Here is a 20,784-nt window from a genome sequence, read left to right on the forward strand (position 1 = left end):
TCTGACCCAAACCGGTGCCGAGTCAGCAGTGAAGAAAACACTCCCCTTCACGGCCCAGACTGCAGAAGAGGGAGAAAGCCGGGCTTCTCCCAGACACTTTCTCCAGTAGCGAGCACAGAACCGTTCTTTTTCTAGGCTGTTTCCACGTCAACTTTAAAAGGCGGCGAATTCAAAGTCACGTTGCTGTATGTTTAACTTTTTTACTGCAAATCAGAATTTATTATTTTAATTGCCTGGCTTTGAAGGAAACTAATTCATCCCTAATATTTTATATACTTCTTAAAACCCCGTTTGCTGTGAAGAGGATTCCGACTCATAGCGACCCTGTAGGACAGAGTAGAACCGCCCTATAGGGTTTCCAGGGAGCTCCTGGTGGATTCAAACTGCCGACCTTTTGGTTAGCAGGCGTAGCTCTTAACCACTAGGCCACCTCGTTTTCAAAAGAGAGTATTGCCATGTTTGACATTTTCTCCTGGCCCAGTGAAGATGTTAATTTTTAATTAACTTTAGCTTACCGAGATGTCTTTTATAGGCCCCGACTGTAACTGGTGTCGGTGGATGAATGAGTGAATAAAATGCAACAAAACTGTTCTGTATGTTTCTATAATCTCAAATCCCATGAGATATAAGACACTTTCGAAAAACATACGTATAAGCACTCATAATATGAAAGGTAGAAAACTGTCTACCTTCGTGAGCCTCTCTAACATTAACTAGAAGTCATTTGAAACCGCTAAGTCATTAGAAAGTTATTTAGAAATTTTTCAATTTAGATATGGAAGCGTGTTCTTTACGTATAAAGAACGTAACAAACTCTAAATTCACTTTGACCTGGCATAGCTGTGACACAAGAAAACATAACATCTTTATGTTTTAATTTCTAAACAATCTCCCTAATCTCTAACCTTGAAGAAAAGATGTCTCTTTAGGCTGGTCTCTAGCACTGGAGAAAAAAACATAACATATTGGTCTTTGATGTCATACTGGCCCTTGTCATGTGGCACTAAGGTGACAAATAAACATATAAGCCCTAAATTTCTGCCCACTCACTGTGAGAAGGCAGACATGGAACTGAGATTCTGTCGGTTGCCTCCAACCTTGGACACAAGCTACAAGGCCCACCGCAGAGCTCTCCTAGTGGTGAAACCTTCCTCCAGAGACCTCTCCTTAAAGGTAAAAGCCTGAAGTCTGAAGACTTGGACCCTAAACACTGAGCTAACTTTGTAAATGTCAATTCTGATTCCCCAGTTCTAAATGAACGTTGTGAGGTTTTACTTGCACGGCTTGCCTTAGCTACCTTGCAATAAACTAAGAGTTTACTTATACGTGTCAAACCTAAGTATCTCTCTCTTATTTTCTAAGATGAAATCCTCCAAAATACAAACCTAAACTAAATTAAGTCAAACATACAATGAAGTGAAATGTTAAATAAAATAAAATATCATGTTATATTTGATATTAAATAATAAAGGAAATAAAGTAAATGATGTGAAATAGGACCTATGAGTCGGAATTGACCCGACAGCACTGGGTAGGACTAACTTAGATGAAATTGAATATAGTATAAAATAACATGAATTAAAGTAAATTATATATAAAATTAAATACAATTTAACTGAACTAAATTAAATTATTTAAATATTAAATAATTTTTTTAATATAATAAAATGAAAAAATTAAATTACATTAAATATTAAATAAAATTTCAAAGAACATTAAATTAAAATTAAGTTAAATATTACCTAAAAAATAACAAAATAAAGCTAAATTAATTAAATTAAATATTAATTAAGATTAATATAAATAAAATGGAATTAAATATGAAAATAACACATTAAACTACATATTAAATAAAACTAAATATTAAGTAAAATATTATATAAAATGCAATAAATATAATATTTTTTGCGAACTCAGCAGTGGGCCTTGTAGGTTATGTCCAATTTGAAGGTAACCAACAGGATCTCAGTTCCATGTCTGCCTTCTCTCATATTAAACTAAATAAAACAATTTAATTAAATTAATATTAATAAAATTAATTTTAGTAAGATCAAATCAATTTAAAATAATATACTAAATTGTGTATTGAATGAAAAATTAAATATTCAATTGTATCAAATATTACCAAAAACACAAAATATTATCAGAAATTAAATAAAATATCAAAAAAAATAAAATACAATGTCAAAATAACATATTAAATAAAATTAATAATTTTACATTATATTCAGTATAAACTAAGACAAAATTAAAATAAGCTAAATATTAATTAAATAAGAAATAAAATAAAATTATAAATTAAGTTCAATGTAAAATAAAATATTGAAAACATCTAGGGGTCTCTCAGGACACCCAAGCTGGGCCTGAGACTTCTGAGGTGAATCAGATATGGAACAGGCTCCCAAAGAGTTCTCAATGCAGAGGGGCCAGCTAAGCAGACAATTAACCACAAGAGGTGAGCCTAGGCAGAGCCCAGAGGAGAGCTGTTAATTTCTCCTACCAAAACCAAAAACTCCCTTGCGATGGAGCCAATTCCTCCTCATAGTGACCCTATAGGACAGAGTAGAACTGGTCCACAGGATTTCCAAGGGGCACCTGGTGGATTTGAACTGCCAACCTTTCGGTTAACAGCCATAGCTCTTAACCACTATGCCACCAGGGTTTTGCTTTCTCCTGCAGGAACACACATTTGAAATCAGTTCCTGAAGATGAGTTTCTACTGAATAGTGTGTATCAGACAGAAATCCTTAAGTCATTGTCTTACTCTTCTTCTCAACCACCAACCTGAAGCTCCTCAAGGCTAGGAGCTGTTTCCTCTTCTTCAGTGGGAGCCCCTGAGGGTGGGGACCTCTATCCTTCTTTACCTGGGATCATCCACTCTGCAAACTGCCCTTATACTTGCACATGCTGGAATGACAAGGAAACCAGGTATAAGTAAGCTTCTCTTAGTCAAGATCTTAGAGTGATAACCACTTTAGCATAGCAGAGAAGGACTGAGGTTTGAATCATCAGCTGGACAGCAGAGGAGGTAGCCTGAGCTTTATAAACACCCAAAACCCAAACCCACTGCTGTCAAGTAAATTCCAACTCATAGTGACCCTGTAGTTTCCAATGTTGCAAATCTTTATGGAAGCAGACTGCCACATCTTTCTCCTGTAGAGCTGCTGGTGAGTTTGAACTGCCAACTTTTCCGTTAGCAGCCAAGGGCTTTAACAACTGTCCCACCAGAGCTCCTTTTATAAACACCAAACCTACTGCCTTCTGGTCAATTCCAACTCATAGCAACTCCATAGGGTTGCCAAGACTGTAAATCTCAGAAGCCAACTACCACATCTTTTTCCCTTGGAGCTGCTGCTGGTTTCAAACCACTGATCTTTTGGTTAGCAGTCAAGCACTTTAACTACTGCACCACCGGGGCTCCTTTTTATAAATACGGTACTGGCAAATTATAATGAGCAGGCAAGAGTTTTGGATTAGACTCTACTCCCACCGATATTGTGACCTCAGGTGTGTAACTGAACATGTCTGCACCTCAGTTTCCCCATCTATAAAATGGTGATCACTAAAGTACCTACCTCATTGTCTTGTTTGGACCAAGAGTGATTTCAAAATGATTTCTGCTGAATCCTGGCTGAAAGCAGAAAATACCAGAAGGATGTTTACCTGTGTTTTATTGACTATGCAAAGACATTCGACTCTGTGGCTCATAACAAATTATGGATAACATTGCAAAGAAGGGGAATTCCAGGACACTTAATTGTGCTCACAGGGAACCTGTACATAGATCAACAGGCAGTTTTTTGGACAGAACAAGAGGATGCTGAGTAGTTTAAAGTCAGGAAAGGTGTGCATCAGGGTTATATCCTTTCACCATACCTATGCAATCTGTATGCTGAGCAAATAATCTGAGAAGCTGAACTATATGAAGAAGAATGGGACATCAGGATTGGAGGAAGACTCATTAACAACCTGCATTATGCAGATGACACCACCTTGCTTGCTGGAAGTGAAGAGAACTTGAAGCACTTACTGTTGAAGATCAAAGACCACAGCCTAAAGTATGGATTGCACCTCAACATTAAGAAAACAAAAATCCTCACAACTGGACCAATAAGAAACATCACGATAAACAGAGAAAAGGTTGAAGTTGCCAAGGATTTCATTTTACTTGGATCCACAATCAACACTCCTGGAAGCAGCAGTCAAGAAATCAAAAGATCCATTGCATTGGGCAAATCTGCTATAAAGGACCTCTTGAAAGTGTGGAAAAGCAAAGATGTCACCTTGAAGGCTAAAGTGGAACTGACCCAAAACATGGCATTTTCAATCACATCATAGGCATGTGAAAGCTGAACAATGAATAAGGAAGACAGAAGAAGAATTGATGCCTTTGAGTTGTGGTGTTGGTGAAGAATATTGAATACACCATGGACTGCCAAAAGAACAAATGAATCTGTCTTGGAAGAAGTACAACCAGAATGCTCCTTAGAAGCAAAGATGGCGAGACTTCCATCAGTCCCTGGAGAAGATCATTATGCTTGGTAAAGCACAGGGTCAGTTGAAAAGAGGAAGACCCTCAAAGACATGGATTGACGCAGTGGCTGCAATGATGGGCTCAAGGCTAACAACAGTTGTGAACATGGTGCAGGATCGGGCAGTGTTTCATTCTGTGGTACACAGGGTCTCTATGAGTCAGAATTGACCCCATGGCACCTAACAACAACCACAGAAGATGCCCAGTGTCCACTCGGTTCATCAGGAGGCAACATGGAGGGAGAGTCATTTTCCCCCAACTGTTCCCTACCCAGGTGGAGGGACAGGCCATCTGGATGTGTACCCCGTACTAGTAAGCCATTGCAGGGCTGTGTCATTTCTCTAGGCCAAGGATGCTTTCAGAGACATTTTCATATACTTCTCCAAGGAAGGGTATGTGGAGATGGGAGAGTGGGAGAAACTCTGCTACAGGAACCTGAAAATGAACTACAAGGCACTGGTCACTACAGGTAGCAGGAGGTGCTGGGTGCATAGAGCTGGGGATCGTACAAACAGGTCTCAGCCTCTGCACTCTTGTGACTCTCTCCTACATGCAAGGAGACCTGGAGGGAAGGTTGGTTCTCTTTTGTCCATGCTATGCTCTCCCAGCCCATCCACTGAGCCACTGCCCTTCCTTCTTCCTCCTAGCTTGTCCCTCTGAAGACAAAGATTTTTTTTCTTTCCAGGTCTCAGAGCCTCTCACCCAGCTTTCACGTGTCACTGCATGCAGGCCATAAAAGCCCAGATGAGGATTCCAATGAGGAACAGACACCTAGGCAGCAAGGTAAGGCCAGCAGTATTTCGAGGGATCAGGGCTCAATCAATCAGCCGAAACTGGAAAGATCAAGTTGAGTTAAAGATCTGTGATTCCCATCTATGGATTTCAGGTATTTTAGGCTCATGAAAGTAGTGTGTGAGGTGAAACCGAATGCCGGCTTGTCCAGGTTGACACGGAGAGAGAGCCTTCATAGATAAACCTATTCCTCAAGGTTTATCACACATCTCTATCTGGACCCAGTTAAAATCCCCAACCCTGTTAATTAAATTTTTGAATAAATATAATAGATACTTTATGTACATAAGATGAACAAGAGATGAGGTTTAAAACACTTTAAGAAACCAGTTAGGTACTAATTAACGGTACTGCAAAAACCATTTTCAAATCACCCTTGGATAATCCTTGGACTATCCACGCTCTGGTTCATGATTCTCTGTTCCTAGGTGAGCATCTCCAAAGTTTGGAAACATTCACCAGGCAAAATGAATTACGATTTCTCTTCATCTTTTAGTCAAACCTCCTTGGGTGGCCTCCAGAGTGGAGCAGTAAACACCAGGCATGTATCTGGGTGTCCTATAGATGAGAACACCTTTCACGTGGAGCCATACATACTCAGGTAAGAGCAGGAGAATGTATAGAGCCCCACGACTGCTGCCAGCCTCTCCTGATCGCTCCGGCACACAGACCGACACTATCACCATCTTAATAGTAATGACAGCAATAGTAATAGCTATCACTTGTTGTATTTCCACAGTATTTGAGACTTTAAGTACTTTACATAAATAAACTCTCTTAAACCATATCATTTAATAGATAATTTAAGAACATAGGATAACAGAAAAATGAGATTTTATCTATTTTTTTTAATTTAAAGACACTGATTAGTTGACACTTCAATAGAAATATTAAAAAACAAAAAACAGTTGCCATTGAGCCTATTCTGACTCATCACAACCCCATGTGTGACAGAATAGAACGGTGCTTCATAAGGTTTTCAATTAATGTAACCTTCAGAAGTGGATTGCCAGGCCTTTCATCCAAGATGCCTCTGGGTGGATTCGGACCTCCAACCTTTCAGTTCGTATGTAGCCAAGAGCTTAATCATTTATGCCACCCAGGGACTCCAATATAAGCATAGTCTTTAATTAATTATATTGCAGAAATCATTTTCAAATCACCCTTGCCACAAACAAGCCTATATGGTATGTATTTTAGTGATCACCATTTTATGAATGAAGAAAATGACGTGCAGACATGTTCAGTTACACACCTGAGATCACAATACCAGTGAAGGTAGAGTTTAATCCAAAATGGTTACTTGCTTATTAAAATTTGCACATATTCATGGAAACTCCATAGACACATCCTAACTTCCTAAGGGACCGAATAACTGGGCTGAGGGCTGTGGGGACCATGGTCTCGGGGAACATCTAACTCAACTGGAATAACATAGTTTATAAAGAAAATATTCTACATTCTACTTTGGCAAGTAGTGTCTGGGGTCTTAAAAGCCTGTGAGTGGCCATCTAAGATACTCCACTGGCCTCACCCCTTCGGAAGCATGGACGAATGAAGAAAACTAAAGACATGGGAAAGATTAGTCCAAAGGACTAATGGACCACATCTGCCATGGCTTCCACCAGACTGAGTCCAGTACAACTAGATGTTGCCTGGCTACCACCACTGACTGCTCTGACAGTGATCACAATAGAGAGTTCCAGACAGAGCTGGAGAAGAATGTAGAACAGAGTTCTATCTAACTCAACAAAAAAGGACCAGACTTTTTGGCCTGAGACTGGAGAAACCCTGAGAGTATGGCCCCCAGACACACTTTTAGCTCAGTAATGAAGTCCCTCCTGAGGTTCACCCTTCATTCAAAGATAAGACAGGCCCATAAAACAAATGAGACCCCAAATTCTCACTAAAAGACCACACCTAATGGTATGATTGCGACTAGAGGAATCCCAGAGACAATGCTCCCCAGAACTTCTGATGGCACAGGACAGGAACCATCCCCGAAGACAAATCATCAGGCATGAAAAGGACTGGTCAGTTGGGGGGAGAGAGATGCTGATGAAGAGTGAGCTAATTAAATCAGGTGGACACTGGAGAGTGTGTAGGCAACTCTTGACTGGAGGGGGGATGGGAAGATAGAGAGAGAAGGAAGATGGCAAAATTGGCACGAAACGAGAGACTGTAAGGGCTGACTCAATAGGGGGAGAGCAAGTGGGAGAAGGGAGTAAGATGTATGTAAACCTACATGTCACAGACTGATTGGAATGGTAAATGTTCACTTGAAGCCTAATAAAAATTAAAAAAAAAACAAATGAGACTAAAGGGGCATACCTGCCCTGGGGCAAGGACTAGAAGGCAGTAGGGGACAGGAAAGCTGGGAACCCAAGGTTGAGAAGGGAGAGTGTTGACATATCATGGAGTTGTTAACCGATGTCATAAAACAATATGTGTACTAACTATTTAATGAGAAACTAGCTCTAGAAACACTCATCTAAAGTACAATTTAAAAAATTGCACATATTTATAAAGCTCAGGCTGTCTCCTCCAAGGTCCAGCTGACAATTCAAACCTCAGTCCTTCTCTGCTATGCTAAAGTGGTTGTCACTCTAAGACCCTGACTAAGGGAAGGTTACTTATACCTGGTTTCCTTGTCATTCCATCACGTGCAAATATAAGGGCAGTTTATATGGCGGATTGGTCCCAGCAGAAGAAGGAGAGAAGTTCCCACCCTCAGGGCCTTCCACTTAAGAAGAGAAAGCAGCTCCCAGCCTTGAGAAGCTTCAGGGTGATGGTTGAGAAGATGAATAAGAGAGTGATTTAAGAATTTCTGTCTGATACACATTATTCAGTAGAAACTCATTCTTCTCCAACTGATTTCAAATGCTCATTCCTATAGGAAGAAGTAACGGCTCCCTCCTCCAGGCTCTGTGCTTTGAATCCTCTGCTTAGCCAGCAGCCCCTCTGCACTGAGAACTCTTGGGGAGCCTGCTTCATATCTGATTCATTTCAGAAGTCTCAGGCCCCCGAGAAACCCCTGAATGTTTTCTGAATGAGTGACTGCACATTTGCAAATTAAACTATGAGTAAGAGGGTTAAGGAATACTGAAAATGATATCTGTGAGTTCGATACCAATTTTGGAGATGGTTGAAGAGGTGAATTTTATAGCACAGCTGTGAAAGAAAGAATAATATCATATTTATACTGTATTCAATAACTCACAAAACACTTCGATGAATATCACTGCATTTAATGTTCACTCTAACCTTAAGAATTAGGATGTATGCCCATTTATGCCTAAGGAAACTAAAAGAAAGATCAAGAGAATTAGCTAATGGTACATCCTTACTTAGCAGAATTGGTACAGGAACCAACTAATTTATTTCCAATATTCCAGTATTTTCTAACTCCAAAGTCAAACATTCTCTTCAGGATGTGGCAATTTTCAACTTTTAGCATCACCATCTCTGTTGTCTAGAGCCATGTCTGTTCTCTTCCCAGTCACACTGCTCCATCGCTCTCATTTCCAGTGTGTTTTGTCCCCTTTGTGTTTTTCTGCATTTTATCTCCCATCAAATGTCCCCTGGTTTATCTAAGATTCCCTCTTTCTATAAGACCCACACTTTCTATCACAGTCCTTGTCAATTCTCAGCTATTCTCCCCAAGCCTTCTCCTTCCCTCACTCACACTTACACAGAAACATTTGAGAGAAAGTCAAAGAGAAAAAGCCTGAAGGCATGGGTCCTGGTCAGGGATTCACTACCCACCAGACCCTTCATCTTCCCTGAGTCCTCAGGCTCCCCAGGTGCCTCAGAGTTGTTGAAGCTCTAGTTAAGGTCACGTATGAGGCAAAGTCAAGTCCTGAAGCACTAAAAAATGCTTGTTGTCTTTTAATATATGGCTCTCACATTAAAGGGAATGCTTAGGGTGCCACGAAGTAATGAATCTAGCTTGAAGAACTTGTCAGGAACGTCAATTATGCTGAGCAGAGCTGGCTCAGAGCAGGCCCAGAAGTTAGTGTTGCCTCCTGGAAAAGCAAGTACCTCTGATGAGCACTCAAGACAGAAGCCAGGTAAGAGCAAATAATTTGGGACTAGTCCCTCCAGCTCCTCTAGAAAGGTTGATGAGCATGGTCTTTGCATTAGATTTAAGCAGAGACCACAAGTGGGTTGCTATATTGAATGTAATTAACTTCAAAGTCACAGACTTGGGTTATAATCCATGCAGAAGAACTAAGCATGGGCAAATCTTCAAAATTCTCTCAGGTCCAGTTTCCTAGTCTGTAAAATAAGGATAAAAATACAGACCTCATATATTGTTTGAAAGCATTAAATTAAATATAAAGGAGTTGACACATGCCGGGAGTCCCATAAATCCCTCTGTGATGTTAGGGACCAAACTTTCTGCAGTGTTTTTGCCATTGCTCAATGCCTAACACATAATATGCCCTCAACAAATATTTTCAGAATGAGCAAATGCGTGACCAACCCCTTTTAAGTAGAAAGGTTGGGAAGTTAAACCTGATAACAGCAGGAGCCAGAACCTAAAGTTGGGTTGAGCATCCGTAGTTAGCGTGTGTGGAGCCTTGGTCTCTGGACTGACAGTAATGGGGACACTAGAGTCTGTAGAAGGACCGTGATGATTTGATGAGGGGCCTCATGTTTTCTGACAAGGCAGGGACTCACACGGTACACCACACCAACTCGCCCACAAATCTTCTCCACCTTAGAGCACAGGAGAAAGGGGGTTGAAGTGAAAATGTACAGCTTCTGAGAAAGAAAGGGCCTCGTATACCAGGAGATCAGCTAGCCCCAGGATGATGACTACCTTTGTAAGTGACCCTGCTGCCCCCAGCAGAAGGCTTAGGTCCTGGTCCCAAAACAGTTCCCTTCGCTAATGACTTGGAGTCCAGAATTGAGGTCTGGGCTCTTTCTGCTCCTGTTCTCAAGGTCCAGGAATATGTTCTACCCTGCATCCTAATCCCTACTGTTCCCTCCTCCAGATTGTGAGAAGTGTCAGAATTTCTTCATCGACACTGTGAATCTCATGGGGTCCCAACATTTGTAAAGAACAGTACCACAGACAGCGGGCACCCTAATCACTTGGCCCTCACTCCGTCCTCTGGGCTGAGAACTAGACCATCCAGCATTCCCAAGGCTTGGCTCCGACTATGGAACAAGGCATTTGAGCTGCTGCTGGGCCTGCCCTTCAGCCCCTGTGAGGGCCAGGTGATAGAAGATGAGGCGGTAGACAACAGCGGCTACTCCTGGCTAGTGAGAGGCACCCACCACATAAATTAATTTAGAGTTTGGAGATGCTGCAGCTCACAGTTTTTATGGCCAATCAAAGTGGAGGTTAAGTCTGGAACTGGGTTTTGGAACATGGTTGAGGAGCACTCTCTACCGGCTGATCACTGTGAGCAGGGCTAGGGGAGAGGAATTCAGGTGACATCACAAATGAGGCTGAGATGGGAAGAGAAGGCCCCTGTGAGGAGCAGTGAGGGAGTGGGCAGCGTCATGGCATATAACTTCAGGAGGGAGCGGGACCAGGCCTCGACCATCGTGGGCACTCACCGCCAGTCGTTCTCTCCCATCCAGTCAACCTCGGGTATGTGAATGGCACCCAGGACGAAAAGGAGCAGAACCTGGTGTTCTTCCAGTACCACAGGCAGATCTTCTACCAGACCTGCTATGCTGTCTGGCCTGGCTGTCAACTGCTGGTCTGGTACAGGGATGAGTGCGGCCAGGAGCTGGGCATCAAGTGGGACAACAGGGGGAAGAAAGAGTTCACTGTAGGGACAGGAGGGCGCTGGGATGCTTTTCCTGGCATATTTTCATGATCCAAACCATAAGTAGACTAGAATCCATCTAAAGTCAGTGAAATTCAAATCGGATGCTTCAGAAATGAAGGATTTGTTTCATATGCCTTTTACTTTGGAGCAATGTTTGTAACTTTTCACATATTTGTCCTGATTATATTGTTTAATACTTCAGGCACAAAATGTATAAAAGCACACAGTGCTAGAGGCAAAAACAAGTTATCAGGCACTGGCCAATCCCCACCAAGGCAGTTCTTGTGGCCCTTTTAGCTCTGTCTTCTTAACTTCCTCCATATTTCTAAAAAATACTCATATGCTATCATTCATCCATTCATTATTTCAATTAATCGTCATGTGAGCTCCTGGTCTGTGCTATACGGGGCCCCAGGAACTGGAAAGAGACATCAAGCAAGACATCAGAATAACTGCTCTGGAGCAGGTGACATGAAGGAGAAAGAACATCAACATACAGAATACATGCATACACGTGTATCATACCAGACAGTGAACATGCACACATCTGTATCATGCCAGGCAGTGAACATGCACACGTGTGTGTCACACCAGGCAGTGAACATGCACACGTGTGTCACACCAAACAGTGAACGTGTACACGTGTTTCACACCAGACAGTGAATATGCACACACGTGTATCACACCAGACAGTGATTAGTGCTGTGCAGAAACTCGATCCAGGGAGAGGGCAGAGTGTGGAGGAAGGGTGGGTGCCACAAAGGGGTCAGGAGGACCTCCCTCAGAGTCCTCAGGAGAAGGTAGAGTGAGATGTGCAAATACCTGTGGGCGGAAGGCTTAGGTCGGGGGAGCCATATATGCAACTATCTGAGGGAGGAAAGAATCTGAGTGTTTGAGGATCAGCCAGGAGACCCCTGAGGAAAAAGTGGGTGAGGGGAGCAGAGGGGTCACAGTTGAGGTCAGAGAGACACACGGAAGCATGGAAAAGTAGGGCCAGTGATTCACACTACAACATCATCCTGAGTGTGATGGAGACCACTGGGGATTTTCCGCTGGGGGATGACAAGCTCTCTGTGCTAAGACGATGCTTCGGTTAATCTTTGGAATAAAGGTGTGGTGGAGAACCCACTCAGGGCTTTCAGTGTCCAGGGAAGAGGGCTGTGGGCTTAAGGTAGGAGTCAAGACGGTACGAGAAGTCGAAATGAGGTATAATTTGAAACAGGACTTCCTACCGTGTTACTGCTGGGATCAGGCTGAGTAAAATAAATCAAGTATGAACAGGAGGTGTGTGGCCTGAGAAAGGACAAGTTTTCATTTTAAAATTCTGGAAAACTGAGAGAGACGCCAGTCAGCAGAACACAGTGTCCTTTAGTCAGCAGGTCTGGGCCGGCCCTGTCTTGTTCACACCCGAGTCCCACGGCCTGATAGAGAGCCAGGCAAGTAGTCCTCGTTTAAACACATCTTTGGTCACACACACACTCTGTAACCAGTGCTCCACACTGTCTTCTCATGTGGGGACCTCCAGGCCTAGGGCTTCTGACTCAGTGGATCCTTCCCCCTTCATAGGGAAGGCCTCTAGGGAGTTTTCCACCTAGGTCATCAAGAGCAGTGTCTCTCAGTAGAAAGAAATAGCACAGACACCACGTCTGAGAACTGACAGAAGATGCCTGTGAAGTGTGGGAAAGACCACAGCGGTTTCAGCTAGGTCAAGGGCAAGGCTTCCTCTGATTCCTACTTGAAGGCCCCTAGTATGGCTGAAATGTAGAGAAGGGCCTTGATATGGGTTTCTGGATTGCTGACAAAGATGTAATGAATAAAAATGGAGTGAAAAGTAGGCCTGTAAAGGAGGACTTTGTAGAGACAGATCCTGTGTTGTAAACACACTACCAGTGATTATGGAAGGTCTTTCCATGAGACAAAGCAGACGGCCAGGCAGTCTTGTCTGCTTCAACTCTGACTGAAAACTTTCTCTTCCAGCAGAACCAAAGCCAGAGGCCCATCCATGCCCCTCCTGCCCTCTGGCCTTCTCCAGTGAGAAATTCCTCAGCCAACACATGAAGCACAACCACCCCTCTCAGTCCTCCCCAGAAACACCAGAAAGAAAACATCTCCAACCAGAGGACCCCCATCCAGGGGATCAGAAGCAGCAGCACTGTGAGCAAAGCAACCTGAACTGACAAAGCAGAAGGTCAACAGACAGGAGACAGGTCCAAACCCATGTTTGAAAATATAAGGCAAGAGGTGACTTCAAGGGCCTTCTCCAGCCTACCCAAAGGGCAAATGGTGTGCTCTAGGGAGGGTAACAGAATGATGGAGACAGAGCCCAGCCCAGGCCTGAAAGTGAATCCTGAGGTACAGGGAAATTATTCCTAGGGGTAGAAAGCTCAAGAATTGCAAAATCAGGTGTGGAGAGCGTGGGTGAGGCTTTAGTGTATAGTCAGGCCTCATTATACACCAGAGAGCACACTCACCGGAGAAGCCCTATGTCTGCAGGGAGGGTAGGAGAGGCTTTGGTGATAAGTCAAGCTTCATTAAACACCAGAGGGCAACACTCAGGGGAGAAGTCCTATGTCTGCAAGGAGAGTGGGCGAGGCTTTAGTGCTAAGTCAAACCTCATTAGACCCAGGAGAAAGAAATGCAGACACGACACAACTCCACATCCCCAGCTCTGAGGGGCTTCAGAGCAAGTCTGCTGACCACTTACACTCCCCAAGAGTGTAAGGAGAGCAGAAGTAATTGAGTAAACAGATAATCCGCTTTTGTGTCAAGGGATAAGGAAGAAAAGCTTGGAGGGTCCCTGAAGTAGTCAAGGTGTCACCAACTCTTCTTTTGCAACTAATCCTCTTTAGTGGTGTCATAACCTTTTGTTGTAGTCAATGCTGCCTCCACACAGAGTTGCAGCCCAGGCCACACACCTCATTCCCTCACCAGAGAAGGCACAGAGCGCTCACACTCTCAGCCCAGATTTCCACAGAAGTTCAGCCCCTGAAAAGGTCAAGTCTAAAGACTGGTTAAATGATTGGAGAATCTAATCTGGGCCTGGGGAGAGAGATTGGGGCAGTCTGTCAGTTGGAGAAGGAAGCCCCCTGGTCTCCTGGAAGGTGTGTCTTCATCTAATGGCTACTTTTTCCTGAACCACCTGGATACATAGTTCTTCAGTTCTCAGGGCTCAGCGGCCCCCCAGGACCCCTGAACTGCACTTCTCCCAGGACACCAACCCCAGGCCCATCCCCTTGGCTGTGTTCCATCTGCCCTCTCTTCAGGGCCTCAGAACCCCTGGCCCTGCCCAGACCAGGCCATCAGCCCCACCTCCACAGCCCCTCACTGCCCCTCCCCAGGGCTAAGTCTCCCTGGCGGGGCCCCAAACCAGGCCTCAACCACCCAAGCTCTTGCAGAATGAATGCCCAGCCCTCCCAGGCTATGGCCCACTCTGCCCTGAACCCCTGGGGGCACAATGGGGGGCTCGGTGTGACAGTTTTCAACTCTCTGCCTCTCAGCTCCAAATTCATCCTTGTTGCCAGCTCTGTGAAAAGGTAAAAATGGATCAAGTGTTTTTCCTTTGGCAGCTGGCGTGATGCTAAACTTGGTCAGTAGAGGGCCCTGAGGGCCGCTGCAGGAGGAGAAACATTCTTCTCTACAGACAACGCTCCCCACACTGCACCGCCCGCACGGTTGCCAGCACAGCACAGCACAGCAGTTCTCCTTCCTGCATCCAGGCACCCTTTATCCTGAGGGTGCAGACAGGAGGGGGGCTCAACAGAATCCTCATGACACTGACTTTGCTTCTCACATCCCCCCACATCTACCCCGCAGTTGTGTGTTCATTTGTGTCCCCCCCAAAAATATGTTCAGGTCCTAACCCCCCATACATGTGAATGTGACCTTATTTGGAACAGAGTCTTTGGAGATGTAATTAATTTAAGGGTCTCAAGCTGAGATCATCTGGATTAACCGGGTGGGCCCTAAAGCCAATGACCAGTGCCCTTATAACAGAGACAGACGAAGGAGAGACACAGAGAAGAAATAAGAAAGCTATGTGAAGACAGAGGCAGATATTGGAGTGATGCAGCCGCAAGCCTGGGGCCACCAGAAGCTGGGAGAGACAATGATGGATCCTCCCCTAGAGCCTTCAGAGGGAGTGAGGTCCTGCTGACTCCTTGACATCAGGCTTATGGACTCCAGAACCACGAGAGGATAAATTCTTGTTGTTTTAAGCCACCCAGTGCATGGTAAATGTTACGACAGCCTCGAGAAATTAATATACCTTCCTTTGGGAACTGGAAGGAGCCCTGGTGGTGCAGTGGTTAAGTGCTTGGCTACTAACCAAAAGGTTGGCGGTTCAAACCCATCAACGGCTTTGCTGGAGAAAGCTGTGGCAATTGGCTTCCATAAAGATTTATAGCCTTGGAAACTCCCTAGAGCAGCTCTGGTCTGTCCTGTAGGGTCGCTATGAGTTGGAATTGACTCGACAGCAATGGGTTTGGTTTTTGGGAACTGGAAGGTTACTTTTTTGACTGGAAGAAAGAAAGCTTCATTTTATGAACTTTATATGCTTTGTGATGGTCTTTCTTCTAGCTAACTCTCTTCCTTGTTCTAATAACTAAGGATGAAAGGCAGAAGGGTCCATTCTCTTTCACCAATCCAACCAACACTATCCCTGACAGAGCTACACTTTTATTTTGAAAGAGGAAAAATAAAGCAAAATCTTAGAAACTAAATCATGGTGAAATTTTGGATGATTTGAGGGTGCCTGGCTTTCTGGTCTCTGGTTTGAGTGTAAAGCAGGTGGGATGCTCTCTGCAGATGTTATTGGCAAAGGAATAATACGGGAAGGTGGGGAGTTTTGAAGGTCTGGGAGAGAGGGTGTGACAATGTTTTTCTTGTCCAGTTTTTCATCCTTAAAATGAGTGCCAAGAAGGTAGCAACCTAAAATTCATTCTAATTCTACCACTCTCATTCTATGATAGGAAACCCTAGGTGGTACAAATGTTTAAGGGCTCAACTATGAGCTGAAATGCTGGTGGTTTGAACCCACCCAGAGGCACCTCAGAAGAAAGGTCTGGCAATCTACTTCTGAAAGGGTCACGGCCTTAAAAGTTCTATGGAGCAGTTCTACTCTGCACACAGAGGGTCACCATGATTGGGAATCGACTTGATGGCAACTAACAGCAACAACAACACTATGACATGGAAGAACAAGAACAAACTATTCAGCTTTAAGGCATACTATGTATATAAAAAACCAAACAGCCACCCTGCAGAGTATTTAAAAGACTACAGATGACTGCCAATTCCATCGACAAGGTAGACGACACTTCCCCAAAAATCAACCTAAAACATATCACCCACTTATTGGACATAACGAATACCTTTGAAATGCAAAGCTGAGCTCACAAGAAAAGAAAAAACTCTCCCAAGAACGAAAAATGAAGAGGGCACTGAAACCAGAGTGAGAAAAAACACAAAACTGATAAAATACAACTCCTCAGATTCAGGAAGTGCAATGAATGCCCAACAGGATAAATTAAAAAAGGAAACATAAACCAAGGCACACTTTACTGAAACTGCAAAGAGGTGAGCTTCAAAGCAGACAAAGAGAAAATACCACAAAGGGACAACAAGGCTGACTGCAGACTTCTGCAGAGCAACCAAGGGGCCAGAAAAAGTAGAATAATACATTAAAATTGCTAAGAAAATACAACCGTCTTTCTGGTATTACACAGCTATTAGAGAATCAAGACAAAATTGTACATGTAGAAACTTGAATTGGTATATGTTTGCTGTGTATATTCTCAACAAATACAACAAAATAAATAAAATTTAGAAAAAAAGAACCAAGACAAAATAAGACAGTTTCAGGCCCAGCAAATACTCACGAAACTTTATGTTTTAGAAAGAAAGAGGAAAATGATCCCAAAGGCAGGTCTAAGTTACCAGAAAGAAGGGTAAACAAAGAAACTGCTGAATAAGAGGAGAAATCTAATCAAATGTGGTCCGGGTGATTAAACAAACAAGTTACAACTAAAAAAATATTGGCCAACAAAAACATGCTGGTTTGGAAGGGGCTTATCTGTATTTAAAGTGTTCTAAAGTCCATGTTTTAGTTAGGAAAGGCCTGGAGATTCTGATGAACTTTAGAATTTAAATCCAGTATGCCTGTTGAAGCTGGAAACCCTGGTGGTGTAGTAGTTAAATTCTATGGCTACTAACCAAAAGGTCAGCAGTTCTAACCCACCAGGAGCTCCTTGGAAACTCTATGGGGCAGTTGTACTCTGTCTATAGGGTCACTATGAGTCGAAATCAGCTCGATGGCAACAGGTGTGGGTTTGTTTTTGTTTTATGCCTATTGAAATGTAAAGGTTACCTGCTAAAGGAATAAAAGTTTGAAGTAAAATAAAAAGGGAAATTTTATTAAAAAAAAAAAATCAGTGAATCCAAAAGAAGCCACGGAAGGATAGAAAATACAGGAAAAACAGTGCGAAAGATGGAGTAATTGCAAATAAATCACCAAGCCACCATAAAGATGAATGACTAAACCAAGAGACTGAGACAGAGATTGTCTGAATCAACTAGAAGCAAATTTAGCCATGCAGTTAACAAGAGAGAAGCATCTAAAACATAAGGACATATTTAAAGGTTGAAAAGCCAAAGGATAGAGAAAGTTATCAAAAACAAATATGGCATAGCAAAAAATATTAGCCAAAACAAATTTAGTACGATAACCATCATTAAAATACACAGGTAAAATAACACGCTGAGGGCCTGCAGATCCAAGGAGGAGCTTCCTGATCTGGGAAGGCTGTGGAAACCCCTAAAGCAGGGCTGCGCCCCCAAGACTTGGGCCTGAGGCAGCTCCTCCCTGGACCCTCCAGCCCCTCAGGCCACCCTCCACATGCTGAATGGGGGCAGCGCGCTTCCTAGGCACTGCCTGGCATGATACATTCAGGGCACTTCAGCTTTATCTATGGAATTTTCTTTCCGAAGTTGTTTAAGCCAAATCTAATCAAGCCTTTGAATCAAATATCTACTTTATAGGAAACACAGGGATGGAGAAGTGAATTAAAAACACCACAAGGAAAAGAAATAGACAAACTCAGATGTGGGTCAACTGGCCTGGGCTCTTCACAGAGTCAATGTCTAAAGACAATCAGAAAGACTGCTCAGCCTGAGACAAGAGAGACAAACAACCAAGAGTGGCCTAGATCCTACTGTGGAGAAAAAAGAGACCACAAAAGACATTTGTGGCCAACAGGGTTAAATTATACATGTTTTAGCTAGAGAAAAATGTAGAAGAAAATTCTAACTCACAAAAAAAGACCAGACTCACTGGTCTGATAGAGAATGAGGAAAGCCTGAGAGCATGGCCTCTGGACACCCTTTTAACTCAGTACTGAATTCACTCATGAAGTTCACCCTCCAGCCAGATTAGACAGGCGCATAAAACAAAATGAGACTATAAGAGCACACCAGCCCAGGGGCAAGGACGAGAAGGCAGGAAGGGACAGGAAAGCTGGTAATGGGGAACCCAAAGTCGAGAAGGGGAGAGTGTTGACATGTCGTGGGATTGGCAACCAATGTCACAAAACAATATGTGTATTAATTATTGAATTATGAATTATGAATTTGCTCTGTAAACCTTCATCTAAAGTACAATAAAAAAAAATTATACATGTTTTTCCTAGATATGATAATGCTACTGGATAAGTAGGAGAAAATTCCTTAGGGATTTAAGGAGGAAGCATGATATTTACAACTTTCAAATAGTTGAGCTAGAGAGAGAGTGTGTGCAGAGAGAGGTAGACAGTGGGGAGGCAGGTGGATGGGTGAGTTGAGTGGGGCAGACACATGCTAGGGTGATCCTCCCATGAGTCACACCCCATGTGATCCCTCCCCTTGAGTGGGGACAGAACCTGTAATCTGCTTGTAACCAATAGAATATGGTAAAGGTGACAAGACATCACTCCCATTATTACACCACATTGTAGAAGACTCAGTCTTAAAAGACTGGAGTTAGAGATTAGCCCACTGGCCCTGAAGAAGCCACAGATATGTGAATTTCCCACAGAGGGCCATGGAGCAGTGGACAGCAGGGCCTCTAGGAGCTGAGAGCCACCTTCAGGCAGCAAGAAAATGGGAACCACAGCCCTACAACCACAAGAAGATGAACTGTGCCAACAACCTGAGTGAGTTTGGAAGTGGAATCCCCCTAGATGAGCCTCCAGATGAGAACAGAGCCTGGCCAACATCTTGATTGCAGCCCATGAGACCCCAGTCATACCATGCTTCACCCCTGACCATAGACACTTCGAGACAACATGTGCTGTTTTAAGCCACTAAGTTTGTGGTATTTGTTACACAACAACAATAGAAAACTAATAAAGATAGAGGGGTGGATGGAAAGAGAGACAGATAAAGCAAACATGGAGCAATGTTAACACAGTGAATCTCACGGTGAGTGACCCGTGATCATTGTATGATCCCACTTTCTCTGTGTGTTTGAAATTCTTCTTAATTCAAAGGTGTGGGGATTGGGGGGGACGGGACTCCTTAACTCTAAATGTGTCTCTCCTATTTACAAACCTAGCCCCCAAGTCTGCAGGCCCTTCCCAGTCAGCCCACTGCCTTCGGTTAGAAACTGGTTCAGGACTTCGCACTTACTAGTCTCTCCACCCACAGTGCTCCACCCTCCTCATCTCAGGCCCCTCTGTTGCTTCTCTAACCCTCCATAGTAGACAGTTTCGTCACACACCACCTTGCAAACTCAGCCTTACTGAGAGTTAGAGAGCGAACTCCTGAGGCCGTGCATGGCCATTGCAGGCACTCAGTACATACTTGAACTGTGAGTGAAACCCCCAGTAGCCCGACCCAAGACCAGGGCTTGGTGTGGGACAGTGACAGGACAGGAATCTTAGCCTCCCCTTGGCAGCTGATGGGCAGTGTCTGCATGAGAATCTAGAAAACAGGAATCAAAGAACAGCGTGCCCACATTTATGGCTCAGAAGGGTACAGGGCCTTCTCAAACAAGTTTCTCTTGAGGAAATTCAGCCTTTTGTTCTAAATCTAGTTGCTTCATTCATTCATTCACTCATTGCTTCATGCTATTTCTTCTCTTTATGGTGTCTTTTAACTTACCCTAGAGAGAAACGTGTTTGTCCCCATAGCACAGACAGGATGTTGTTGGTGGTAAGGTCCCATAGCTGATGCCTGGCCCAATCAGTCCAGGTATGGTCAGGACCAGGACACGGGCTGCCCATATGTGGCCCTACAAGTCTTCTATCAGCCCTGGGTGAGCTCAGTCGTGATCTGCTGGTTTTATTAGCAGAGTTCAGTCTGCTGGAGCCCCAAGTGGCAGGTGGGGTGTGTGGGGGCTGGAGAGGAGCCACCCCTTCCTCTGGGGGCCCCCTCTCAGGCACACTCTCTCAGAGGCCAAAATTCTCCTCTTCCACAATAAAGGCAGCTCCCATGGGGAGTGCACGGTGCTAGGCCCCACACACTCTCCCCTCTAACCCCAACCCCAGCATCCCTGAGCTCGGTAGGGATAAAGCAAGTGTCTGGATGTACTGAATCCAGAAATCATATTCAAAGTTATGCAAGGAATGGGGGGGGGGGGACACAGCTTACACTCGTTTTATTTAGCTTATGTCACCCTGTATTGCTCTTTAATTTTAA

At 43.7% G+C, this 20,784-nt stretch overlaps 2 protein-coding genes across 2 annotated transcripts; both read left to right on the forward strand.

Moving 5' to 3' along the window:
- The first annotated feature begins 1,065 nt into the window (after nucleotides 1-1,065).
- On the forward strand, nucleotides 1,066-11,619 carry PRDM7 (PR/SET domain 7). The gene is given in 7 exon segments (XM_023557981.2): nucleotides 1,066-1,173; nucleotides 4,880-5,003; nucleotides 5,220-5,317; nucleotides 9,240-9,396; nucleotides 10,054-10,155; nucleotides 10,327-10,356; nucleotides 10,359-11,619. Coding segments are annotated over 7 exon segments (885 nt in total). The 3' UTR covers nucleotides 10,625-11,619.
- ZNF589 (zinc finger protein 589) lies at nucleotides 10,841-13,920 on the forward strand. Its single transcript, XM_064273487.1, is given in 6 exon segments — nucleotides 10,841-10,931; nucleotides 13,093-13,289; nucleotides 13,291-13,462; nucleotides 13,465-13,512; nucleotides 13,515-13,663; nucleotides 13,665-13,920. Coding segments are annotated over 6 exon segments (780 nt in total). The 3' UTR covers nucleotides 13,788-13,920.
- Nucleotides 13,921-20,784: the final 6,864 nt, after the last annotated feature.

This window comes from Loxodonta africana, chromosome 21, assembly GCF_030014295.1.
Source record: "Loxodonta africana isolate mLoxAfr1 chromosome 21, mLoxAfr1.hap2, whole genome shotgun sequence".
NCBI classification, from domain to species: domain Eukaryota; kingdom Metazoa; phylum Chordata; class Mammalia; order Proboscidea; family Elephantidae; genus Loxodonta; species Loxodonta africana.